The sequence below is a fragment of the Physeter macrocephalus genome, chromosome 19, assembly GCF_002837175.3.
Source record: "Physeter macrocephalus isolate SW-GA chromosome 19, ASM283717v5, whole genome shotgun sequence".
Lineage (NCBI taxonomy): Eukaryota > Metazoa > Chordata > Mammalia > Artiodactyla > Physeteridae > Physeter > Physeter macrocephalus.
Window position 1 is genome coordinate 25364093 of NC_041232.1, and position 24806 is coordinate 25388898.

Consider the following 24806-nt stretch of genomic DNA (forward strand, 5'->3'; position numbering starts at 1 on the left):
GAGCCTGTGCTCCGCACCGGGAGAGGCCACAGCGGGGGGAGGCCCGCATGCCACAAAAAAAAAAAAAAAAAAAAAAACAGGCAGTTATAAAAAAAGAACAAGCAGATATGAAAAATACCACCGGAAGATCTCATAAATATAAGATATATTCATTAAAATTAAAAGGCAGAGCTAAATAGGTGGCTTAAATAGTCATCTGGACCTGGCTGAAGGTAGAATTTGTTCACTGGAATATGGAGCTGAGGAAATTCCCCAGAACACATGGTAGCATGAGGAAGATGTGGTAAAGTGGATGAGATCTGAAGAGACCTGGAGGGTCGATGGAACAGTCTCACCAGGCATCCAACAGGATTTCCAGATCAGGTGAGGCCACATACTAAGAACCCGAGCACTTTCTGGATCTGTAAAACAGAAGCCTCAGGTTGGTGACGTACACCAGGACTCGAAAAGAATACAAGGTAAAGGGTCATAGCACACGGGGGATTCAGGGCCCAGGACTATCTTCCCATCCATTCCCGTGTGACACTCTGTAAACTCAACTGATGTACAGGTGGACAGAGTCTGATAAGATGCTTCTAAGTTCATACAAAAGAGGAAAAGCAAGAGAGCAGCCAGGAAGATTCTAAAATGACAATGAGGAAGCATTCAATTGCTAGACGTTAGCATATTTTATAAAGCAGGACATAATGGCTAAAAGTAGAAAGTTCAAAATAGACACAAGCATATCTAGAAGCACTTAGAATATGATAAAGGTTGCCTTTCTCATCAGTGGGAAAGGATGGAATGTTTAGCGGATGGTGTGAAAAGAGATAGTCCATCATTTAAAACAGTATAAAGAAATATCACAATGTTACTTATATAAAGAACATATTCCAAATGGATTAAAGATTTTAATGTAAAAAAGGAACTATAAAGTGTCAGAAGGAAATGTGGTCAAATAGTCTTTCAAATAGGCCTTTCTAAGAAGGACAGCAAATGCACAAGCCATTTAATAAAAAAGTAGGTACTTACATTAAAAAATTCTCTATATAAAAAGTCAACATCATAAAATTAAGAACAAGGAAAGCACTTGTGTCGCACAATAAGGAGTTAATATCCCTAATGTATGAAGTGCTCTTAAAATCTACTAGAAAATGAGGGACGTCACGAGAAAAAAATTAGCAAAGAAAGAAAAATATATGGTCAACAAATGTACAAAAATATTAACCTCATTAGTAATTGAAGAAAAGCAAGTTAAACAATAAGACATTCCCTGTGTGTCTGTCATGTATGAATAAAGGAAGATTATATTTAATCAGATCACATGTGTTATATGCCTGGGAAACTGCCTCCTCATGTACCATTTGAGAAAACACACACACCACACACACACACCACATACACAGACACACACCACACACAGACTTTTGTGGGGGGCAGGGAGGAGGATTTGGCAAATTGTATCAAAAGCCATAAAATTATGTGTTTCAGATGATCTAGCAATTCCATTTCTAGAAGCTCATCCTGAGGAAACGCTGAGACGTGAAGGAAGATCCAGACATGAGAACACGATTTCAGGGCTGTGCCGTGTGGAGGGGCTGCCCCATTATAGACAGAGACCCACCGTCGAGTAACTGTTGGGGTCATGGCTTTCAAGAAATGTACACGTCGGGCTTCCCTGGTGGCGCAGTGGTTGCGCGTCCGCCTGCCGATGCAGGGGACGCGGGTTCGTGCCCCGGTCCGGGAAGATCCCGCAGGCCGCGGAGCGGCTGGGCCCGTGAGCCATGGCCGCTGAGCCTGCGCGTCCAGAGCCTGTGCTCCGCAACGGGAGAGTCCACAACGGTGAGAGGCCCGCGTACCACCAAAAAAAAAAAAAAAAAAAGAAAAGAAATGTACACGTATATAAAATGTAAGCAAAAACGTGGCGCACTTTATGTGTCCGTGTACACGTGCGCACGGAGAGAATGTTTAGACACACGCAAGGCGCCTCTGAGAGGATGTCCACCCTGGTAGCGACAGGGACAGAATCCTGGGTGACTTAATAAAAAAGAAAAGAAATGTACACGTATATAAAATGTAAGCAAAAACGTGGCGCACTTTATGTGTCCGTGTACACGTGCGCACGGAGAGAATGTTTAGACACACGCAAGGCGCCTCTGAGAGGATGTCCACCCTGGTAGCGACAGGGACAGAATCCTGGGTGACTTAATTTTGTTCCTGTTAGCTGACCTTGTGTTCCTCTAATAAAAGTCACTCTTATAAAGGGAAGAAAAGTAGTATTCCAGGAATCCCTGCACAAACAATGGGCACCATCCCATGCTGCTAAGGTTCCATTGCATCCCCAGCCGGCCCCAGGAGTCACGTCCTGTACGCCCCCTGGGGACAGAAGTGGGGACTGAGGCTCAGAGAGGAGGTGGCCCGGGTGGCTGAGGGGCAGGGCCACCGCCAAAGGCAAGTCTCAAGGGGACATCTGAAGACCCCATGTAGCCACGGGGCTTTTCCACAGGACACTCAAGAGGACTGAGACTTTCCTTCCCCCGCGTTGCATCTGCTTCCGCTGTCTGGAGGCCTGGGGCATCTGTTTGGGGGAGCGGAGGCTGGCTGGGCACGTGAGGGGTCCCCCTGTGGGCTACTGGGGAGAGGACGTGCGCGCTCACCTTATCAGGCAAACAGACCCACTTGTGACTAGAACAAGCCCTTCCTGAAGCCGAACCAGAATGGGACTTCACAGTCCACTCCCCCCCACCACCAAGAAAGGTCCAGGACCAGCCTGGGGGACACCCACAGCCCCTCTGGTGTGGACCGTGGAGCGGCCTGGATTCCTCCACGAGTAACGAGGCCACTTCCCTGCCCTGGCAGGACAGGAGCCAGTGACGATCCACTCCTGGAGAACAGGGAAAACCTACCACCCGGCCCCCAGATGTCTAGCGCTAAGACAGCCCCTCAAAGGGTCGGGAGTTGAAGGCGCAGTAATTGCCCTCCGTGCTGAGAGTTTGCCTGTAACACCCTGGGAAGGCAGCGAGTCGGAACATTTTGAAATAGAGAAGCAAACGATTTCCAATTTCCGTGCGGCAGGGCTCGCCTAACCAGGCGCGTGCCTCTTGATTCTGTCTTGACCTTTATTAAACCTAATGGACGCGACGGATTCATTTCCCCCTGATTGGCTCTAGGACTTTCCTCATTACGGACGAGCAGTTGGCATTTCGACAATCACAGAAATGTAAATTAGCCCCGAGACCACGGAATTACTCCTCTAATTGGACTGAATCTATCAGAAGGGCTGCGTGGCCATCTGTGTTAACGATGGAGCGGATTCAGCGGTGGCTTCAAGGGCCATCTGAGCAGGAGCAGGGGTTCCAGGAAGGCGGGGGAGGAGCACGCGGACCAGGGCCACTCATGGGCTCTGCCAGGAGGGCTATGCTCCTGCCACAGGGCCTTTGCGCTCGCTATTCCCTCGCCGGGAACACTTCCCTGTAGCCACACAGCTTGCTTCCTCTCCTTCATGTCTGCTCAGATGTCACATCTCTGTATTCCCTTCCCTGCTTATCCCCTTTAAAATGACAACCTCCCCCATCCCAGACATTGCTACCTTGGGGACGAGGGGACGTGGGACTGCCCTGTACCCTGCCGAACCCCCAGCACCTAGGATGGTGGTCGGCGCTCGGACAAGCGTTTTCATCAACAAGACTCTGTTCGGCAAATGAACAGCTGGCTTCCCCACTGTGCTGCACCCCCACCAACCCAGCACTTAGCACAGCACAGAGGCCCCCTCTTTCCCAAATGATTCATCTATTTACTCTGTAAGTAACCCTAACCGTCGACAGCCGGTCGCACGCGCAGTGAAGGAGGCCCAGCGCTGGGCGCAAGCACCCACTCACATCCCAGCTGCTGACCGAGCGGGGAGACAGGCAGTAAAAAGCACGCAAACCAGTGAGACAGTGATGGATAGAGCCACGTCGTGTGAGGAGACACAGCCGGGCTTTGGTGGGCTGTGGCTGGGCAGGGCTCCTGGGCTGAGGGGGATGGAGCTCGGTTTGGACAAGGGAGGCCGAAGGTCAGGGGCTGGTGCGGGTGGGTACCGGGACACATGGTCAGCAGGATAGTGAGGGTCCTGCACGCCATGGGAGGGAGTTTGCGATTAATTCTCAGGGTGGGGAAGCCCGAATGAGGTTGAAAGAGCCCTCTCTTAGCTTTTACGTAGAGCGGATGAGAAAGGAGAAGGGTGCAGGCCGCAGATGAGCTGAATGGCAGGTGGCATTGACACCGACCTGGGTTTTTTAATCAGCAGACGTTGATAAGAGGCCAGGCGAGAAATTCAGGCAAGGCTTTAGCAGGGCTGTGCTGAGGCTCCAGGGAGTGAGAACTATTAACAGGCGCCCTGCTGGCTCCCGGGGAAGGTCCCTTAAGTGGGGAGCGGGTAGGGGTGGGTCCCGGGGTCAGGCCGGAGGCGTGCCTTAGGCGGTCTGCCCACCCACTCAGTGATGCTGTGTGCAGGGATCGTGGGCAGGACCCGCGTTTGCTCCCTGCACCTCAGAAATGGCAGTTGGTTTGTGGCCTTTTTGTACCTTATTGTTCAAAATTTGCCACAACTGAGCATGCGTGCAGTTATTTTTAGTCCCTTATACTTTCTTCGTATTCTGTTGTCCAGCTGCAAGCACTCCAGTAAAGGGTCTCAGGTCCCAGCCTGTCTCAAAACCACACTTTTGGAACTTCCCTGGTGGTGCAGTGGTTAGGAATCCGCCTTCCAATGCAGGGGACACAGGTTCGATCCCTGGTCTGGGAAGACACCACATGCCACGGAGCAACTAAGCCCGTGCGCCACAACTACTGAGCCTGTGCTCTAGAGCCCACAAACCACAACTACTGAGCCCATGTGCTGCAACTACTGAACCCCGTGCGCTGCAACTACTGAAGCCCGTGCGCCTAGAGCCCGTGCTCTGCAACAAGAGAGCAATCAGAAGCCCACGCGCCGCAACTAGACAAAGCCTGAACACAGCAACGAAGACCCAACGCAGCCAAAAATAAATAAATAAAATAAATAATTTTTAAAAAAAGAGTCAATATAACTTATAAAACAAAAACAAAAAGTACCAACAAACAAAAGTCCAGGACCAGATGGCTTCACAGGCAAATTCTATTAAACACTTAAAGAGCTAACGCCTATTCTTCTGAAGCTGTTCCAAAAAATTGCAGAGGAAGGAACACTCCCAAACTCATTCTATGAGGCCACCATCACCCTGGTACCAAAACCAGACAAAGATACTACAAAAAAGAAAATTACAGACCAATATCACTGATGAACATAGATGCAAAAAGCCTCAACAAAATACTAGCAAACAGAATCCAACAGCACCTTTAAAGGATCATACACCGTGATCAAGTGGTATTTATCTCAGGGATGCAACAAGGATTCTTCAATATTCACAAATCAATCAATGTGATACAGCATATTAACAAATTGAAGAATAAAAACCATATGATCATCTCAACAGATGCAGAAAAAGCTTTTGACAAATTTCAACACCCATTAACGGTAAAAACTCTCCAGAAAGTGGGCAGAGAGGGAACCTACCTCAACATAATAAAGTCCATCTACAACAAACCCACAGCCAACATCATACTCAACAGTGAAAAGCAAAAAGTGTTTCCTCTAAGATTAGGAACAAGACAAGAATGTCCACTCTGGCCACTTTTACTCAACATAGTTTTGGAAGTCCTAGCCTCAGCAATCAGAGAAGAAAAAGAAAAAAAAGGAATCCAGATTGGAAAAGAAGTTAAACTGTCACTGTTTGTAGATGACATGATACTATATGTAGAAAATCCTAAAGATGCTACCAGAGCTCATCAAGGAATTTGGTAAAGTTGCAGGATACAAAATTAATACACAGAAATCTGTTGCACTTCTATACACTAACGACGAAAGATCAGAAGGAGAAATTCAAGAAACAATCTCATTCACCATCACATCTACCCTCAGGGTGGATTCGCGGTCCAGTCTCCTTCCTGGGCTGTGGGCCCGCGTTCCATTCACTTCCTGTCCCTCTTGGTGTCCTGTGAGGTTGAGGCCTTCTACCCAGGCCCCCCTCGTCCAGGGACAGGTGGCTTTTCTGGGAGGACACTGCCCAGGGCTGCGAGGTGCCCCCGACCAGAACAGAAACTGCTCGGGTCGTTTCAAACAGGGGATGCAACACAGGACGGGTCACCGGTAGGGCAGGCGGTGAGGAGGGCAGGGCTCAGGCAGCCAGCGACCGGCAAGAGCCGGGCGGTGAGGGGCACGAGGTGCACAGCGCCCAGGCCTCTCCCTGGAAGCTGCCGGAAGTACCTAGGGACTGTCAGGGCAGGAGCCGGAGCCCCAGGCATGGGGGAGGGACGCCCAGCCTGGCCCCACCAGAGCGTCTCCGGAGCTGCACGTGCAGCCTGCAGGGGACCCTGTGGGCACAGCCCCCAGACTGGGAACGTGGAGGACAGGGTGACCCACCCCGCCCCCCAGCGGTGGTGTATGGAACTGCTCCAGTGCCGTGGGTCAGGGACGGCCACGGGGACACATTGCTGTATGACGGTAAACAGCTGTTCCACTGAGAACGACATTTAGGAAAGGTGGCTTGAAATGAGTCTTGTCCCTGCGCTAAACGGGGGCGGGGCACACCTGCCCACTCTCATCCCCGACGGCCCGGGCCTGCTGCCTCGCTCCTCTGCACCCTGCTGTGGCCCACGGGTTGCTGGGCTTGTAAGGAGACCCTGCCCTAAACTCAGGGACTGAGCCAGAGCCCCCAGCCCCGGGGACAGGCAGTGGAGCTGCTGCCCTCGGGCCCTCGGGTTTCCTGCCACTGGCTGTTAACAGCAGAGGGCAGCCTGCAAACCACAGGGCAGGCATCACTCAGGCCTCCGGCCGGCCTGCCCCACCCCCAGGCCTCCGCAAGGACAGCCTGCTGCCCCTGGATGGTGGGCCTGCCTTTACCCGACGCCAGAGGTGAGGTCCTGGGGTTCTTTTTTTCTTTTTTCTGCATCGGCAGGCGGACGCTCAACCACTGCGCCACCAGGGAAGCCCATGTCCTGGGGCTCTTGATCCCGGCCTCCGGGCTTGCCCGTGGAGGTCCCACCTCCCTTTCATGTCTCTGTCTGATTTTTTCTTTCTTCTTTCTTGCTATTTATAATTTACTGTATCTTGCTGGGATTTTTCTGTTTCCTGGCAAGCTACCTTAAATCTGGTCAACAATAAAAGTTTATAAAAATAGAGTTGCCATACAATCCAGCAATCCCACTCCTGGGCATATTTCCGGACCAAACTATAAGGCAAAAAGACACATGCACCCCCATGTTCATAGCAGCACTATTCACAATGGCCAAGACATGGAAACAACCTAAATGTCCATCGACAGATGAATGGATGAAGAAGATGTGGTACATATATACAATGGAATACTACTCAGCCATAAAAAAGAATAGAATAATGCCATTTGCAGTAACACGGATGCAACTAGAGATTAGCATACTAGGTGAAGTAAGTCAGACAAACACAAATACCATACTATATCAATCACATGTGGAGTCTAAAACATGACACAAATGAACCTATCTATGAAAGAGAATGGACTTGTGGTTGCCAAGGGGGAAAGGGGTGGAGGAGGGGTGGAGTGGGAGTTTGGGTTTAGCAGATGCAAACTATTACATATAGAAATGGATAAACAACATGTCCTACTGTCTAGCACAGGGAACGCTGTTCAATATCCTGGGATAAACCATCATGGAAAAGAATAGAAAAAAGAATGTATATATATAACTGAAAAAAATAAAAGTTTAAAAATATATATACATATATACGCACATCTGTACATTTAATGTACATAAGTACGTGTGATTCTGTATATGCATATCTATCTCTATCATCTGTATGGATTCTACATGCCTGTCTATCCGTATCTATATCCATATCTACAGCAATATCTATACCTACGTCTCTGTAGCTACATCCCTACCCATTTCCACACCTAATCCATATCTACACCTACACCTGCATCACCCCAGTCAGCAAACGTCCCCTGATGTCCCACAGGCAACGCCAACCCCAGACCCCTCCCCGACAGCTAGGGGGACCCTGCCCGGCTCAGAGCCCGGAGCCCCCTTTACAAAGTGGAGACCCAGGCCAGGGGTGCTGGGGACCCACCTGTGGTCAAAGCACCGGGGCCAGACGGAGCCTGCTGCCGGGCCTCCTTTTGCTGGCCGCCCCTTCTTCAACCCTCGGAGGGTTTCTGCCTTCCTGCTAACATATCCCCTGGCCTACAATCCCTCGTCACTGTGACCGCCAGCTAGAACTCACGCAGGTAAGCACCATCCTGGCGCTTCCTCGCTGTCTGATGACCAAACCTGCAGTCCTCGCGTGTTCACAGAGCTCAGGGCTCCCAGCCACGCCTGCGTGCAGGGGAACCTCCACACCTGGACCCCTCCTGCCTCACCAGCTGGGACCGGGGGCTTTCCCCAGCTCTGCCCTCCCCCTGCGCCGGTCAGCACCCCGTGACCCCCGTGCGGCCTCGGCTGTCCCCCTTGTGCCCTGGGCGCCCACCCCGCTCCTGGGCGCCCCCTCACTGCGGGACACGCACTGTACGTCGTGAGTGTGGGCAGTGCTCGTGTTACGTTCAGGTCACCCCCCCGCCTGTCCCCTCTGTCTCCCGGACCCCTGCGCAGGGTGCCCTCTCTTCCCAGTGAGGTGCCTCGTGCCCCCAGTTAGTTTCCACGGCAACAGGCTCCTGCCTCTCCTTCAGGAGATGCTCCTTCGTTCGTGGAGGCTCAGCTCCTTCCCCGTTCCCCGTGCTGCAAAATCCTCCAGGAGGATACTCCCACCCAGGTGCCACCGGGGACGGAGACTGGCCCGTCTCTCCATCGCCCTCTCCCAGGCGCCTACGTGGTGGCACCCAGGGCAGTGCCTCCCCCACCCCCCATGCCAAGTTCTCTTTTGGACAGATCGGGGTCTCGGATGGACCCCAACCCTAACCTTACCCCGTACACAGCCTGCTTCCTGGATGCCGGTGGTGGCGTCCAGCCTCATTTCTCTCTGCCCCTGGCATGCGGGAAGTGGCAGTCGCCCCCCTCCGGCTCCCCGACACCTGGCATCTTCTCACCTCGACCACACGCGCTGTTTCTCCCTCCCCTGTCGGTTCCCCCATGCTGGCTTCCGCCCGACCCCGCACTGCCCCCGACTTGAGCCGCTGCAAGCCCCTGGGGGTCCCCGCCCTCACAGCCCACAGCTCCTGGCCGGGCCCACAACCCCTGGCCGGTCCCACCCGGCCGGGTTGGCAAGCCAGCAGGCCCGGGCGCCCTTCCAGGCAGGTCCCTTCCTGCCCTCAGGCTCCCAGCTGGGTTTGGTTAGGAAGGAGACAGGGGGCAAGCGGTCTGTCGGGGTGCTTCTCCCCTGCCCCTCCCTGTGTGGGTGCCTCGCGTCTCCAGTGGTGGCTCGTCCTGCCCAGGGCGGCCCCTCCACCCAGGCGCGTGTCCGCTGAGCCCCCTGCTAGCCACACCCGGGCCAGGGGTCAGGGGCAGCAGCCAGGCTCCCCCAGCGCTCAGGGCCTCCGCAGCTCCCTTGGGACTCTGACTGGGGCTCCCGGGCTGCCATCCTCCAACGCTGGGAAGGACTAGAATCCAACGTAGAGGTGGAGGAGTCGGTCAGACACGGAGAGCTGGCACTTCCTGCCGGCTTCGGGAATCACTGGAAAGGGTTTGTCCTTAATGCCGAAAGCAGCTGATAAGAGTCAGCATCCTGAAGCCTCTGCCGGGCTACTCCTCTGATGCCATTTTCACGTGTGTAACTGACGACTGATTCTACATTCGTGATTTAAAGTTGGACCTCGTCAGAGAACTTAAAACGTTTGCAAACAATGCCGAAATGCTTCAGAGAAGTTGAGATTTGGTATAAGTTTAACACACGAGACACACTAGAGTTTTTTAAGCGCTTAGGGGAATTTCTGCAATGATAGCAGGCATTCAGGGTGCTTAAAGAGAAAAGAAAGTACGCCACACTTATAAACGTCATTTTAAAAGTTCAAGGGAATTTAATTAACTAAAGGCAGAAATGGAACTGATCGTTGTTTAATAGCATTTAATCTGTTCCATCTGAGTTAATCAAGCATTAATCAAAGAAAAGGGGCAGTTGAGTGTTCTTATATCATTGATAACCACAATAATATGATCTCTAGGTTTAACTTAGAAGCTTAAAGCAAACAGGTTTGGGAAGGTGTAACTTCAATAAACTGTATAAAAATTTTTAAAAACTAGCCTTAAATAATCTTTTCTGTGACCTAAGTCCCTACAGACAAACAAAAACCTAACTGAAACCCCAGAAAAAACCCACAAAATCCCAAGGACCCCAAACCAATCAGAGTTCAGCCCCGCATCAGCAGAGCTCGGCCACAGGCGACGCTGAGGCCTGGCCCCCGGCCCCTTCCCCTCCATCCGTGCTGTTTACAGAATGCTCAGCAATGCTCCAGGCCCTCTGCAGAGCAAGCCTGGCTGGCTTACGGTCCTCAGAGTGGCGGCTGGGTGGAGGCCGGTTCTCAAAGTGGGTTCCCTGGACCAGCAGAGTCAGTGGCCCTTGGGAATTTGTTGGAAATTAAGATTCCTGGCTGGGCTTCCCTGGTGGCGCAGTGGTTAAGAATCCGCCTGCCAATGCAGGGGACACGGGTTCGAGCCCTGGCCCGGGAAGATCCCACATGACGCGGAGCAACTAAGCCCGTGCGCCACAACTACTGAGCCTGTGCTCTAGAGCCCGCGAGCCACAACTACTGAAGCCCGCACGCCTAGAGTCCGTGTTCCACAACAAGAGAAGCCACCGCAATGAGAGGCCTGCGCACCACAACCAAGAGGGGCCTCCGCTCGCCGCAGCTAGGGAACGCCCGCACCCAGCAACGAACACCCAGCGCGGCCAAAAATAAATAAATAAATGAATTTTAAAAGAAAGATCCCTGGGCTCCACCCTGCCGTACTGAATCCACGTCTCTGGGTTGGGGCCCAGTGATCTATTTTCAGGAGCCTCTAAGGGATTCTGGTGCAGCTGGAGTCTGAGAACCAGGCCGAGACCTGCCCCACCCTTCTGGTAGGTCTCCTGGCCCCTCCTGCTCTGCCTGTGAAGCTGCTCTGCTCAGCGCTCTGAGTGGTGGAGCGGCTGTCACAGCATCCTGGGGCCTCAGTGAGACAGGCTGGGACCTGGAACCTGGGCCCCTTTGCTGCAGGGCTTGCACCTGGACTCACGTCTCCTCCAGCAATAAATACAAAGAGACTATAAGGGACTAAAAATAAATGCACGCATGTGCAGCTGGGGCAAATTCTGGACAAAAGATACAAAAAGACCAAATAAAACCCACCTGTCACTTCTGAAGAGCCAGGAGCAAAAACAGGGTGTCAGGAGCTAAAGCAGGGCACTGCGCATGCCCCCTGCCCACAAGACCACCTAAGCGGCGGGGGCGGGGGGGCAGACCACCTGGGCCACGCCTCCAGCCCGACCCCTGGACACACCCCTCCCCTCACCCCGTGTAAGGAACCAGCTGGCAGCCCCTCAGGGAGCGGGCCAGCAAGGGAAGCTGTTGCTTGTTCTCTCTCCTCCCGGCAGCAGCAGGGGCCCCAGTAAAGCCTTGCCTGAATTGCCTGTCTGGCCTCTGATCAATTTCTATTGATGGGGGAAGGTCAAGAACCCTGGTCAGTATCATCAGGACTCAGCATCACGGCTAACTGTGATTCTTGTCCCATATAATGTCCTAAAAATTGAGAAGTCACTGCACACGCTGGCTTCCTCTTGTTTTAAATCCAGAAACAGCTCTGAACCTCAGGCTTGGCTGCTGGTGGGCGGGCCAGCTCATGGCCCATCTGCTGCTGCAGGACTTGGTCAGTTCACTGGCTGTCGCCAAACCTTGAGTCTTGGCCTCTCTGAAAAGGGGCAGGAGGGCACGGGAGTGAGGTCAGAGGTGACAACGTGGGGTTCACATCCCTGACCTCCGGCTCTGGCTTCCCAGCTGCTGGCAGCCTTGCTCCCACACAGCCAGAGCCCCGTGGGCCACCCATCATTTCCAGGCCGTTGGAGCTGCCCTGCTTCACAGTTTGGACCCATGACCAAGCTCAGTCAGCTTACCCTGGAGAGAGGGCATCGCCAACTGGGGCACCAACAGCTGCCTAAGTTACTCTGCCCCTGGATGGGACGCTCTTGGTCCTGGCAATGCTGATAATTAAGAATAATCAGGGACTTCCCTGGTGGCGCAGTGGCTAAGAATCCGCCTGCCAATGCAGGGGACACGGGTTTGATCCCTGGTCCGGGAAGATCCCACATGCCGCGGAGCAACTAAACCCGTGCGCCACAACTACTGAAGCCTGTGTGCCTAGAGCCCGTGCTCCGTAACAAGAGAAGCCACCGCAATGAGAAGCCCGCGCACCGAAACGAAGAGCAGCCCCTGCTCACCACAACTAGAGAAAGTCCGTGCACAGCAGTGAAGACCCAGTGCAGCCAAAATATAAATAAATAAATAAATAATTTATTTATTAAAAAAAAATAGGTCTTAAAAAAAGAGAAAACTTAAAACAGTGTTTCTTTAAAAAAAAATAAATAAAGGGGTAATCAGGTTAAAACAAGGTCATTCAGGTGGGCCCTAATCCAGTGTGACTGGTATCCTTCTAACGGGGGGCACACACAGAAGGAGGGGACGTAAAGACACAGGGAGAAGACGGCCATGTGACTGGAGTGTCGCATCTACGAGCACCAGGGTTGACAGCAAGTACCGGGAGCTGGGAGAGGCAGGAAGGACCCTCCCTGGGATCCCCCAGGGGGCGCAGCCCCGGAGACTTCAGACTCCAGCCTCAGTGCAGTAAGAGGAGGGGGGCGTGGCTTTAGGCCTCCCGGGTGACGGTACTCTGTCAAGGCTAACAGATCCAGTGTCAAAAACTCTTTGATTTGGGGGCTCTGGTGTCGCCACTGGGCAGAGACAGCTAACCAGCTGGTTAGTTAGGCTTGAGCTAGTGTGGGTCTGCGTTCCGGCCCCTGGTACCAATGGCTAAGCTGCTTCCCCATCCTGGGCCTCTGAGCATTCTGTGTGGAGCGGGGTCACCGCACCTCAGAAGGAGCACTTGCGCGTGAAGGGCAAGGAATTGGTGACCTGGTCGTAACCCACGACCTGGTGCTGAGGGCTCAAACCCGAACTCTCCTGGAAGCAGGGTCCTTTGGCACCCCAGGTCCACAGTCCTTGAAAGCCCTGCCCATCCCTCTGCGGATGGGCTGTGTCACGTCACATTAATCATGCTGTGACCGTTCCACTGAGCCGTGAACAGAGCCCAGAATACTAACCTTTGACTGGGCTCCGAACCCAACCTGATTTTATCCTAAGAATACACTGAACCAAGGAGGTGAAAGGCCTGCACACTGAAAACTACAAGACATTGATGAAAGAAGTTGAAGAAGACACAAATAAATGGAAAAGTATCCACGCTCATGGATTGGAAAAATGTTGTTAAAATGACCGTACCGGGCTTCCCTGGTGGCGCAGTGGTTGCGCGTCCGCCTACCGATGCAGGGGGGCCGGGTTCGCATCCCGGTCTGGGAGGATCCCACGTGCCGCGGAGCGGCTGGGCCCGTGAGCCGTGGCCGCTGGGCCTGCGCGTCCGGAGCCTGTGCTCCGCGACGGAAGAGGCCACGGCAGAGGGAGGCCCGCATACCACAAAAAATAAAAAATAAATTATAAAATGACCGTACCACCCAAAGCAATCTACAGATTGAGTACATCCCTATCGAAATGCCAATGACATTTTTCCTCAGAAATAGAACAACCAATCCTATAATTTGTATGGAACCACAAAGACCCCAGAGCAATCTTGAGAAAGAAGAACAAAGCTGGAGGCATCACACTCCCTGATTTCAAACTACATTGCAAAGCTACAAGAATCAAAACATAGAGCATTGGCATAAAAACATTCCATAGATCAATGGAACAGAATACAGAACCCAGAAATAAACCCATGCACACATTGTCAATTAATTTACAACAAAGGAGCCAAGAATATACAATGAGGAAAAGATAGTCTCCTCAATAAATGGTGCTGGGAAAACCAGACAGCTCCATGCAAAAGAGTAAAACTGGACCACTATCTTACACCATACAGAAAAATTAACTCAAAATGAACTAAAGGTTTGACCATAAGACCTGGAATCATAAAATTCCTAGAAGAAAACGTCCTCTCTGGAGCCTTCTCTACAAGCTGCCCCCCCAGGAGCAGCCATGGGGAATTCGGATGCGCCCAACACCCATCTGCACCCTGCTTTACACACGTCCACCAAGACAAGCCCACGAAACAAGGTGGGTCTCCTCGTGGCCATCGCACAAACTCCCCAAGCCGAGGACCAGCTTTTAAAATTTCCAACCCATCTCCACCAGCCCCCACTTTAATATAACGCAACAGAACACGTGGCTTGAGAAATAAAGTCACATCCAAAACACAGTCTCTTGTTACCATACTCATAATGTTTCCCAGTCCCGTTGCCATCGAGGTTTCTTACATTGACCTAAGTTTTGGGGCCTTACGTCCCCCTTACTGGTAACACGCAGCTCACGGACCAGCCAGGCCAACAGGTCTGCTCGGTAGACGGTCCCCTCAAGAGGCCTCGGTGGCCAGGCAGTGACACTTACCCTCATGCCCAGCTCGATGTTCTCCCCACCGTACACCTCCATGCCCGGGTCCAGCAGGCCGATGTCCCCGAAGTACTCCCGGTCCACCACGAAGGAGCAGCCGATCATGGCCGGGGTTCTGGAGGGAAGCAGACAGTGCGTGAGCTGGTTGCTGGTGTGTGGCCCCGGATCCCCACAGCCTGGGTGGGCTCACCATCCTCCTTCCAAGTCCTCACACCTCATCCCTGCGCTCCTTGCCTCCGCTTGGTCACTGTGCCCAGGGCTTGGGACACAGGCAGGGCTGCCTAGGACTTGTCTTTGCATCCCTCAGAGATGACAAAAACCAGTATTCAATTCAGGCAACTTAGTGTAAATTTTTAAAAATCTGTTTACCCAATGAGTTGTTTAGTTGCCCTGATCATCAGTCACTTGCCTACCTCCTTCGTTATTTTATCTGTGTATCTGTAGTCAGGGCTGTAATGGGCAGTTGCACAGGCTGTGCACTGCTCAACTCTATGGAACCTCCTCAATATCAGACTCTCTCTGAATGACACACCTTGAAGTTGTACAGTACACGACCTGTGCAGCTGTCTGCAAAAGACTGCCGGCTGTACTATTATTCCTGTAATAATTCTATTTACAGCTACATATTTTTAAAATGTCAGTAAATCTTGCCTTGTCCCAAGCAATTGTATCTGTAAAATCATGTGTCAATGTGCTGGTTATAGTTTTTTCTAAAATGCATTAACAATCTATCAGTGTTGAGACCTCCCCTGGTCTCATGGAGCAGCGGTGATCAAAGCAGGACATGGTGAGACAGAGTGGCAGAGAAAAGTGGACGGTGTCACTGTGAACAGAACTGCACATTTGCTGACTCATTCATTCATTCATGATACATTCACATCATGAATGCAGGATATACTGAGTGCCTATTAGTTGGAGGGGATAAAAAAGAGAAAGGAAAGAGAACGGAAAAATATCTTGCTAGCAAGAAGTAGGCACAGTCTCTGTTTTGTAAGAAAGCAGGACCTTCCAAGCTTTTGAAGGACGTGTTTCCCTCAAAACAAAGACACCTCCCTTGTAGGCTGAGGGCTTAGTTTCTTCTGAGCTCTGAGAGGACTAGTAAAGGCTCCCCACTGGGGCTTCCCTGGTGGCGCAGTGGTTAAGAATCCGCCGTCAATGCAGGGGGCAAGGGTTCGATCCCTGGTCCGGGAAGATCCCACATGCCGCGGAGCAACTAAGCCCGCGCACCACAACTACTGAGCCCGCGTGCCACAACTACTGAGCCTGCGCTGTAGAGCCCGCGAGCCACAACTACGGAAGCCCGCGCGCCGACAGCCTGTGCTCTGCAACAGGAGAAGCCACCGCAGTGAGAAGCCCACGCACCGCAAAGAAGAACCAATGCAGCCAAAAATAAATAAATAAAACAAATAAATTTTTAAAAATACAGAAAGGCTCCCCATTGTCCCCGAAGGCCCCTGTGGTCCTGGCAAGGCTGAAGGCTAAGGCTGTTCCTGCTCCGTTCCCCACGCTGCGCCCCCGCTGCTCCCACAGGTATGAAGTCACTCATGAAAACGCCATGATAAATTGCTCTCAATCACAATTTAAAAGAAGCATTTCTTTCAAATGTGACTAGGACATCAGAAGCAAATGCCCACGAGTGGCCCAAGAATAACAGAGGCATTAAAAGGCGATTATCCTTTTATTTGTAAAAAGATCCAATTTGTTCAGTCATGACATTTGAGCCACAAATCTAACAGCAACGAAACTTTAATGTCATCTGTGATGTGTAATAGCGAGCGTTTGACTGGTTAAGCTATAGTTCACCAACGAAGACAGATATTTCTCTCATTTTCTTAAAGACACAAAAATCTCAGGTGATCGCTGGTGAATTTAACTACCAAATCCCTGCCAAGTCTGTTGTAGCTAGTAATAATTTTTTTATTACTGTTCAGAGTTCCAAAATAAACTTAAACTCAGAAGGCAATGGAAGCAGAATCAGCGGGCACTGAATTTATTTGCATGAGAAATTCTTGCTGTGTTTACAGAAAACAGCCAGGGCCGAGGGGTTCTCAGGTTCGGCCGGGCAGGGGGAGACTTGTCGTCCTGGGGGCATCCTTATATCGGGGCTCAAGTGCAGCACGCCGGGATACAGCAAGCAGCATCTCTGCAGAGGGTCCTCACCTGGGCTCCTGCCTTGTAAAGGCAACAGACATGCGGATACGCACAGATGCATGGATGCACAAATACACACACGCAACAGACATACAGGCACACGCGGGTACACGGACACATGCAGACACACACGCAACACACCCCCTACAAGGAGAGACACACACCCAACAAACAGATGTACAGATATACAGACACACGTAATACACGTCCATGGTCCCACAAACGTACCCACAGATAGATATACATACACACAGGCCTACACGTACACACCCAGATGCACACAGGTACACGCAGACACTCATATATATACACACATGACACCCAGAGAAACACACATGTGCACTCCCCGCACACATAAACAGACCCACACCTGCAGTGAACACACACGGAGATACACATACAACACATGCACACGCAGAGACACACCCAGACACCCACACATAGACAGTACACAGCCTCGAGTCCATGGAATTCTGGAGTTCTGTATAAATGGGAGCGGATAAAATTAAGATCACAAATGGGTCCTTCAGCCTTCAGGAGAGTGACAAGGGACAAGAGAGTCATCTGCTCTTGGCGTCTTGAGGAAGAACACGTGCTCGCAGGCAGGGCACGGCCAGGCAATCAGCACGAGCACAGGGGAGGCGTGTGCAGAATCTTGCAGACTCGCTGCCGAACCGGGTGCAGGGGTCACACGCACTGGTGGCGAGTTTGTGGAGACACTGGTGCGGGTTGGCTCCACTGTCTTGGAAAAGTCCAAAGCTATGAATAGAGAGCCAACGATACCTGCGCGGTGATGCAACGACGACCCGGCTCGGTGCGCACCGGCTGTGTGACCTCGGGCAAGTCACTCAGCTTCTCTGTGCTCGGCTTCCCCGCCCGTAACATGAGAGGCAGGACGGTGCCTCCTCCACAGGCTGCTGTGCAGATGAAAACCGCATAGAGGAGTGTCTGGACCCTGGGAACCGTTTGCTGTTATTATTTTATCCCCTGATTCCACAGCTGGCATTTATCCTAGGAGACAATGCAGAAGCTATTCGCACAAAGCTGTGCACTGCAGCGTGAGTTACAGGGCCCAAAGGGCAGGCAGCCTAGAGCCCGTCGGTGCAGACGGTCGGATGAACTTCGAGCCGCCCCTCCGACGGACTGTACTTGCCCAGCAGGCGAGGTGCTTACCAAGACCCCCCAGCGCCACGGGAAGCGACGCTCAGGAGAGGGTGACAGGTCAGCAAGGAAAATGTCACAATCCTACCACCGCGGCCAGAGAAGCAATTCTGTGTGAGTGTGTGTGCGCACGCGGGCCTATGTGTGGTCTTGCGCGTGTGTGCGTGCGCGCGCGCGTGTCTGGGTGGGCGGGTCTATGTGTGGTTTTGTGTGTGTGAGTGTGTACATGTGTCTGCGTGCCTGCATTTGTATCTGTGTGTGCACCTCTGTGCACGTGTGTGCGTCTGTGTGTGATTTTGCGCATGCGTGTGAGTGTGCGTGTGTTACTTGGGGCCGCGTTCCACGCTCCCCTGCTTGGTGGGGGGGACTGGGTGCTGGGAGGGGGCCCCTCTGCCACCCCCAGAGCGTCCCCCTTTCCTCCGGGCTCCTCTGGCCCCACTGGTAGCCGACTTACACCCACTGTCCCGCCGCGTCCACCCGACGCACTGGCCCGGATCTGGACTCCCCTCCGGGGGACGGGGTGCAAACCCTCGCACGAGCTCCACGGCCCCTGGAAGACGCGAGCCGCGTGTGCCAAGGGGCCGCACCGCCCTCCCGGAGGCGGGGGTCCATACGACGCAGCCAAGATGCCCCGCACCCGCGCCCTGCTAGCAGCTCAGAGCCACGCAGAGACGGGGACAAACACGCCACTGGTCACGGGTCCCGTTTTGACCTCCTTCGGACCCGGGAAATAGCTCCATTTCAGTGACGTGGTTTGCGCGCGCGGCCAGCCGCCCCCAGCATGCAGGGCCCCTGGGCCCACAGCGGGCCTGCGGGCCCCCCACTCCCCTTTCCACGTGCGGGGGAAGCCATCTTTCTCCTTCTGTCAAGACTGAGATACTTCCCTCGGGCAATCCAAGCCTTCTTTTCACTCCTTTTTCTTCCTTGAGCTTCAAGGATGATGAATGGTAGGGAAACTTCCTCAAGGAAATCTTCACACGCCGGCCTCTCCCGGGCTAATTTCCCACCCGGGCTCCAGGGCCGGCGTGCGAGCTGCGTCCCTCCGGAGAAAGGCAGCGGCCCCGCGCCCAGGTCCGGGGGAAACGAGAAATCCCAGGGCGGTTTTCGGGAGAGCCCTTCCGGCCCGCGCTGTCCCCGGGGATGCAGTTTCCCAGCCTGGGGTGGGGGTCTCGGCACGTGCAGGGGCAGGGGCTCCGTCAGAGGGTGTCCGGGAGCCTTTGCTGCAGGCACCGGGGTGCCAGGGCCTCTCCCGAGGGGTCTGCTGTTGCGGGGACGTTGGGTGAAGAGCCTTCCGCGAGGAGGGGGAGGGAGGGCCGTCCTCCGGATAACAACCTTGCTGGCAAAGGGCCTCGAGGCTGCCCCTGGAGTCCTCCCTGTTAGCCCCGAGCCTCCAGCCCGAGGGGCGCGTGAAGCAGCCTGCTGGGAGCCGGGGGGGGACTGTGGCGCTGCCCCTCCCGGGAGATCCGCAGCACCTCGGCTCCAGTGGGTCGTCACCAGGTAGGAATGGGGGCCTGGGTTTGCCAGAATCTTCTACTTCTCAGAGAGTAGATATCAATTTCATGTGACATCTCTTACGTGTAAACCTTGGTTCCAATTTCAAAACCCACACGGTACAATCAAGGCAACAGGCTGTAACTCAGAGGCGGCCTTTTCTAGAACCTGAAGGACGCGGTCACGCCACTCTTGGCTCCCCGGGTGCCGTGCGCGCTGGGATGGGAGATCCAGAGCGACGTCTTCCCTCCCCAGGAAAAGGGGCCGGGGCTCTGGGGGCCGTCCTGAAGCGTCCCAGGCAGGGCAGGGAGTCCCGGCACGGAGCCTGCTGAGGGCCAGGCGGGGTCTGGGGAGGCGCTGGTCGGCTTCCTCTCTTCCCCGAGGGACGCACCACATCTGATGTCCGGGGAGCCCTGGCTGGGCGTGGTTAAAGCCATCACACGGGCCAGCGGGCCATCAGCCCCGCAGGCGGCCTTGAGAGGCCCTGTCAGGACTCTGCTTCCCCGCGGGCTGCACTCACGCCCGGGGAGGACGCAGTTCGGGGACCGGCTGCGGCGGTGGCTCCGCGTGGAGCCGAGGAATGCTTGTGACTGTCACACGCAGCACCGGCTCCATCCCCACGGGGACACCCTCCTGGCAGATGCCCAGCGAGGCTCAGGACCTTCCGACCTTGGAGCAGGGCTCTGCAGAGGGCCTGTTCTGGACACTGGCCATCCTTGGTTACCCAGCTGCGAAAAGAAGTACCATAAACTGGGACTTCTGACAAGAGATATATCTGTCCTCTCACAGCCCTTGAAGCCAGAAGCCTGAGGTCAAGGTGTGTCGGACAGGGCCGCGCTCCCTCTGGGGGCTCCAGGGGAGGGTCCTTCCTGCCTCTTCCAGCTCCTGGGGGCCCCTGGTGGCCCTTGGCTTCTGGCTGCAAGCCTCCGGTCTCTGACTCCGGAGTGGCACGGCCTTTCCTCTTCTGTGTCTCTCCTAAGGACACTGATGACGGCATTCAGGGCCCAGCCTGGTGATCCAAGGTAATCTCCCCGTCACAGGATCCTAATTACATCTGCAAAGATCCTTTTCCCAATGAGGTCGCATTCATGGGCTCTGGCGGTCAGGACGCGGACACGGCTGTCTGCTGCACCCAGCCTTCCATCTCAGCCTTCTTATAAACACCCCAACAGCTTTTAGGGAGACCGCCTCTCTCCTTGCACAAACTCCCTGTGGGACGGTGAGTCCCTAGACCTCCCCCTCTGTGAAGGTCAGCGGGTCACCGGAGGACCCCTTCTCCCACCTGCTTCCAGGAAAGATGGGGGCAGGGGTTTGCGGCCCAAGTTCAGCCACTGCCACCTCTGTTCCGGGGACTGACTGAGGTGGAGGGACACGCGTCCGCAGCGTCGGGGAGACGTCTGGCTTTCCTGCTGGTTCCTCCCCGGAGCCGCTTCAGCTCACATTAGCTGGTGCTCTTCTCTGTTGCTGGAACCCTCCTGGTGCCGGCTCAGAGATGCTAATTTAACTGGCACGGTAAGCAGCTTGGGCGCTGGAATTATTATTTTTCTGTATGTTTTGAAATTCACTTTAAAAATCAACTCGACAAAGTTAAATTTACACGCAACAGGACACATCCCTTGAAAGCGTGTGGTCCGAGTGGTCTGACCGAGGGAACGCCGGGTAACCCCGTCCCAGTCCAGACGGAGAGTGCGCCCATCCGGGGCTCCTCGGCCCTCCACCAGGGGACTGCGTTCTCTGGACTTCTCTGGGCATCAGATCACACACTACGTGCTCTTTTGTATCTGGCTCTTTTGCCTCTGTTTCACCATTTTGAGCTTCACCCGCGTTGTTATGGGCGTAACCGTTTATTCCCTTTTAGTTCTGAGAAGTGTCCCATTACATAGGTAGGTTTTGCTTCGTGTATCTAGTCACCTGTTGGTGGACATTTGGGTCCAGTTCGGGACTATTGTGAATGGAGCAGCCACCACAAACATTTGCATCTGTCTTTTGTAGACGTGTGTTTTCATTTCTTTTGGGAAAATACCTGGGGTGGAGCGGCTGGTCGGACAGGAAGTGTTTTTACCTCTCTGAGAAACTGCCAGTTTTACAAAGTGGTCTTGCCGATGCCTTCTCCCCCCGGCCGCGCCGAGGGTTCCGACTGCTCCGTGTCACCAGCCCCTGCTGCCACTGGTCTGTCCGTGCATTCTAGCAGGCGCGCAGGGCCCCTCACTGGGACCCCGCGTGACTCCGTGGCGGGCGTTTTTCTGTGAGCGTGTTAGCATTTTGCCTGCCTTCCTGTGCGCAGTATCTGTTCAAGGCCTTTGCCCATTTTTTATTTGGGTTTTTGGGCATCAGGGTTTTCAAATGCTCTCCAGGTAATACTAATAAGGAGCAAGGTTCGGAATAACACCCAGTCTGGCCAGAGCATCCTTCCTGCAGCTCGGGGCATCCAGGCTGCTCTGAGACTTAATTTCTCGCTGGCTGGCTCTTTGCTGATGGAGGGTAGGTGCCCGGAAGCCCCCGTAAGACACTCCTAGGGGAAGAGAGAGCTTTCAAAGGCGCAGTGAGGGATGGTCTTGGTCACTTGCGGGCAGAGTGGCTTGTTTCAGCAGGGACACATCCGTTTGTACAGATGAGGCAGGCGGGGTCCCAGCCCGAGGCCCTAAAATCCAAACCTCTACAGGGGGAGACCTGGCCAAGGCTCCAAGGGGTCCACGGGTCCTGCAGATGCACATTCATTCCAGGAAAAAAATACCTCCATCCTGCTGGGCCCCCGGGAGAAAGTGGTAGCCCCACTAGATTTTGAAACATAGATTTCCCAGGGGCTCAGCAGACTAGGGAAGTGGAAGGAAGGGCTGCAAACTACAGAAGCTCAGTCGGTGATGGAAACAAACAAAGCAAGCCCGGTGCGAGAAAGGACAGCGCAGGTAGGAAGGCAGAGCGTCGGAGAGAATGGGGAGTAGTGAGGATTGCGGGAACTGGAGACCACCACGCTGTTTAGACAGGAGGCTGCTTCTCAGCACCAGGGACTGCTGCCTTGTGAGAATGTGCACCTGCCCATGTGTATAAAGTTGCGGGGCTGTGGTTTTTTTTTTTTAATTTATTTTATTTATTTATTTTTGGCTGCATTGGGTCTTCACTGCTGCGCACGGGCTTTCTTCTCTAGTTGCGGCGAGCGGGGGCTACTCTTCGTTGCGGTGAGCGGGCTTCTCACTGCGGTGGCTTCTCTTGCGGCAGAGCACGGGCTCTAGGCGTGTGGGCTTCAGTAGTTGTGGCGCACGGGCTTCGTTGCTCCGCGGCACGTGGGATCTTCCCGGACCAGGGCTCGAACCCGTGTCCCCTGCACTGGCAGGCGGATTCCCAACCAGTGTGCCACCGGGGAAGCCCTGGGTTGTGTATTATTTTTTAATATTTTATTTATTTATTTATTTGGTTGTGCCGGGTCTTAGTTGCAGCAGGCGGGCTCCTTAGTTGTGGCATGCAAACTCTTAGTTGTGGCATGCATGTGGGATCTAGTTCCCTGACCAGGGATCGAACTTGGGCCCCCTGCATTGGGAGCATGGAGTCTTAACCACTGCACCACCAGGGAAGTCCCTGGGCTGTGTACTTTTAACATGTGAAAATCTCTCCGTTTTCATGTTCGGGAACCGATTCAAAATAAAATAAACGCTTTGCCGGACGATCTCTGGTGTCTGCTGAGACGCCTGGGGTCTCTGTAGCACACACAGCATCCGTGGTGTCCAGGTCTCTGCCCCGCCCCCCGGCTCGTGTTTTTGACTCTTGTGGCGCTGTCTCTGCCTCTGTCTGTCTGTGTGTCTGCCTCTCCCTCGCTCTGTCTAGGTCTCTGTCTCCTTTCCCTCCCTCTCTCCATCTCGCATCTCCCGTCCTCTCTACTCCATGACGCCTTCCCAGTTTTGTCTCCTGGCCTCCCTGCCCCCTACCCTGACTCTGCCTTCCTCTGTTCATCTCTCTTTCTTGTTCCCGCTCACTTTCCTTGGTGAGTCCCCTGTTCTGCTCTCTCCATGTCTGTGTTCCTTTTCTCAGCCTCTTTTACTGGCGCTTTCTCTTTGGATGTTAGCTCTGTCTGTCTGTCTGTCTGTCTCCCTCCCTCTCCCTCCCTCTCCCCCGCCCCGCCCGACCTCCTCACCGCTCAGGTCGCAAACTGGAGCCACCCCCAAGTCTCCCCGTCCCATCACCATGTCCCTCTGCACACCTGGGCAGACGCTGCACCCCACCACATTCACTGCCCCGCGTGGCGCCAGGCCCTGGCTTTCTGCGGGAGCACCCCCGTCCCTCCAGCCCCAGGCCCCTGCGGCAGCCCTGCCCCACCGCCACCTCACGCCGTCCTGGCTCCTTCCAGCGCAGGCCCGGCCCCAGGGGCCCCGGGTCGGCTCACCTGATGGGCGCCGCCTCGTCCCCGCGGTCCAGCCAGTCCTGGGGCGGGATGATATACATGCACCAGAGGCCCCAGTTGTAGCCGTGCGCCGCGCTGGCGTACTGCTGCACCTCAAACGTGTCGTACTTGATGTTGTCGATGGCGGGCAGGACGATGCGCCTGCGGTCCTCCCGGATCCGCGAGAGGGCGGGCTCGGCCCTGCGGGGCGGGGCGTGCCCGTGGGGAAGGGCGTGGGTGCTGGGCCCCCGCCCCATTCCCCCAGGTGGAGGCCGGAGCCAGGCCTCCTCCAGGGAGGTGGCCACACCCGGGCCGATGGTGCCTGCGGTCGGTAGATCCAAGGGCTTCACCTCTGGAAGCCCCGGGGTCGCCTGGGCTGCAGACCCGCCCGCCGAGGTCTCGCCCTTCCCGGAGCAGCCCGGGGCTAAGGACCGATGGACGCCGGGGACCCGGGCACACGGATTGGGCCCAATCTCTGACCCCTCTGCGGGGCCGTGCTGGCCCCAGAGGCCCTGTGGGTCAGCTCAGTCCGTCCCTCCACAGCTCGGCCTCCCCCCAGCGCATGCCACCTCCTGGCCCTCCTTCCCCGCGCGGTGGCCACACGTTCATTTACAAGCGTGAATTGAGGACCTGTTATGTGCCACACCCTGCTTTAACACACCGGAGTACATTCGCGAACTAGAAAAGAAAAAAAATCCATGCCTCAGGGAACTTAGGATACACTGAAGGGACAGAAAGGCTACCAGGTACTGTTGTGCAGTGCACAACCTACACAACAGTATGTGGTGGCCCTGACTGGCTGGGGGTCAGGGGAGAGACAATAATGTATAAATAAATGATATAATACATTAGGAGGTGTTAGCTGTTGTGGTGGAAAAAGAGAGCAAGTAAGGGTGATTTGGAATTGCACTTTTAAATAGGGTGCCTGGTGTAAGTTGCCCTGGGTGATGACCAGAAGGAGGTGTAGGATGTGGCAGGGGGGTGGGAGAGCTGGGGGG

General features: G+C 54.3%; 1 protein-coding gene across 12 annotated transcripts in view; it reads right to left on the minus strand.

Moving 5' to 3' along the window:
• Positions 1-24806, minus strand: part of GALNT9 (polypeptide N-acetylgalactosaminyltransferase 9) — a 106475-nt gene that overhangs the window by 32643 nt on the left and 49026 nt on the right. For all 12 annotated transcript variants that reach the window (XM_028480416.1, XM_028480415.1, XM_028480414.2 and 9 more), the window contains 2 exons: positions 23812-24009; positions 14631-14748 (listed from right to left, as the gene is read on the minus strand). In XM_028480416.1, coding sequence (XP_028336217.1) covers positions 14631-14748; positions 23812-24009 — 316 coding nt within the window. The remainder of the gene's footprint in view (positions 1-14630; positions 14749-23811; positions 24010-24806) is intronic.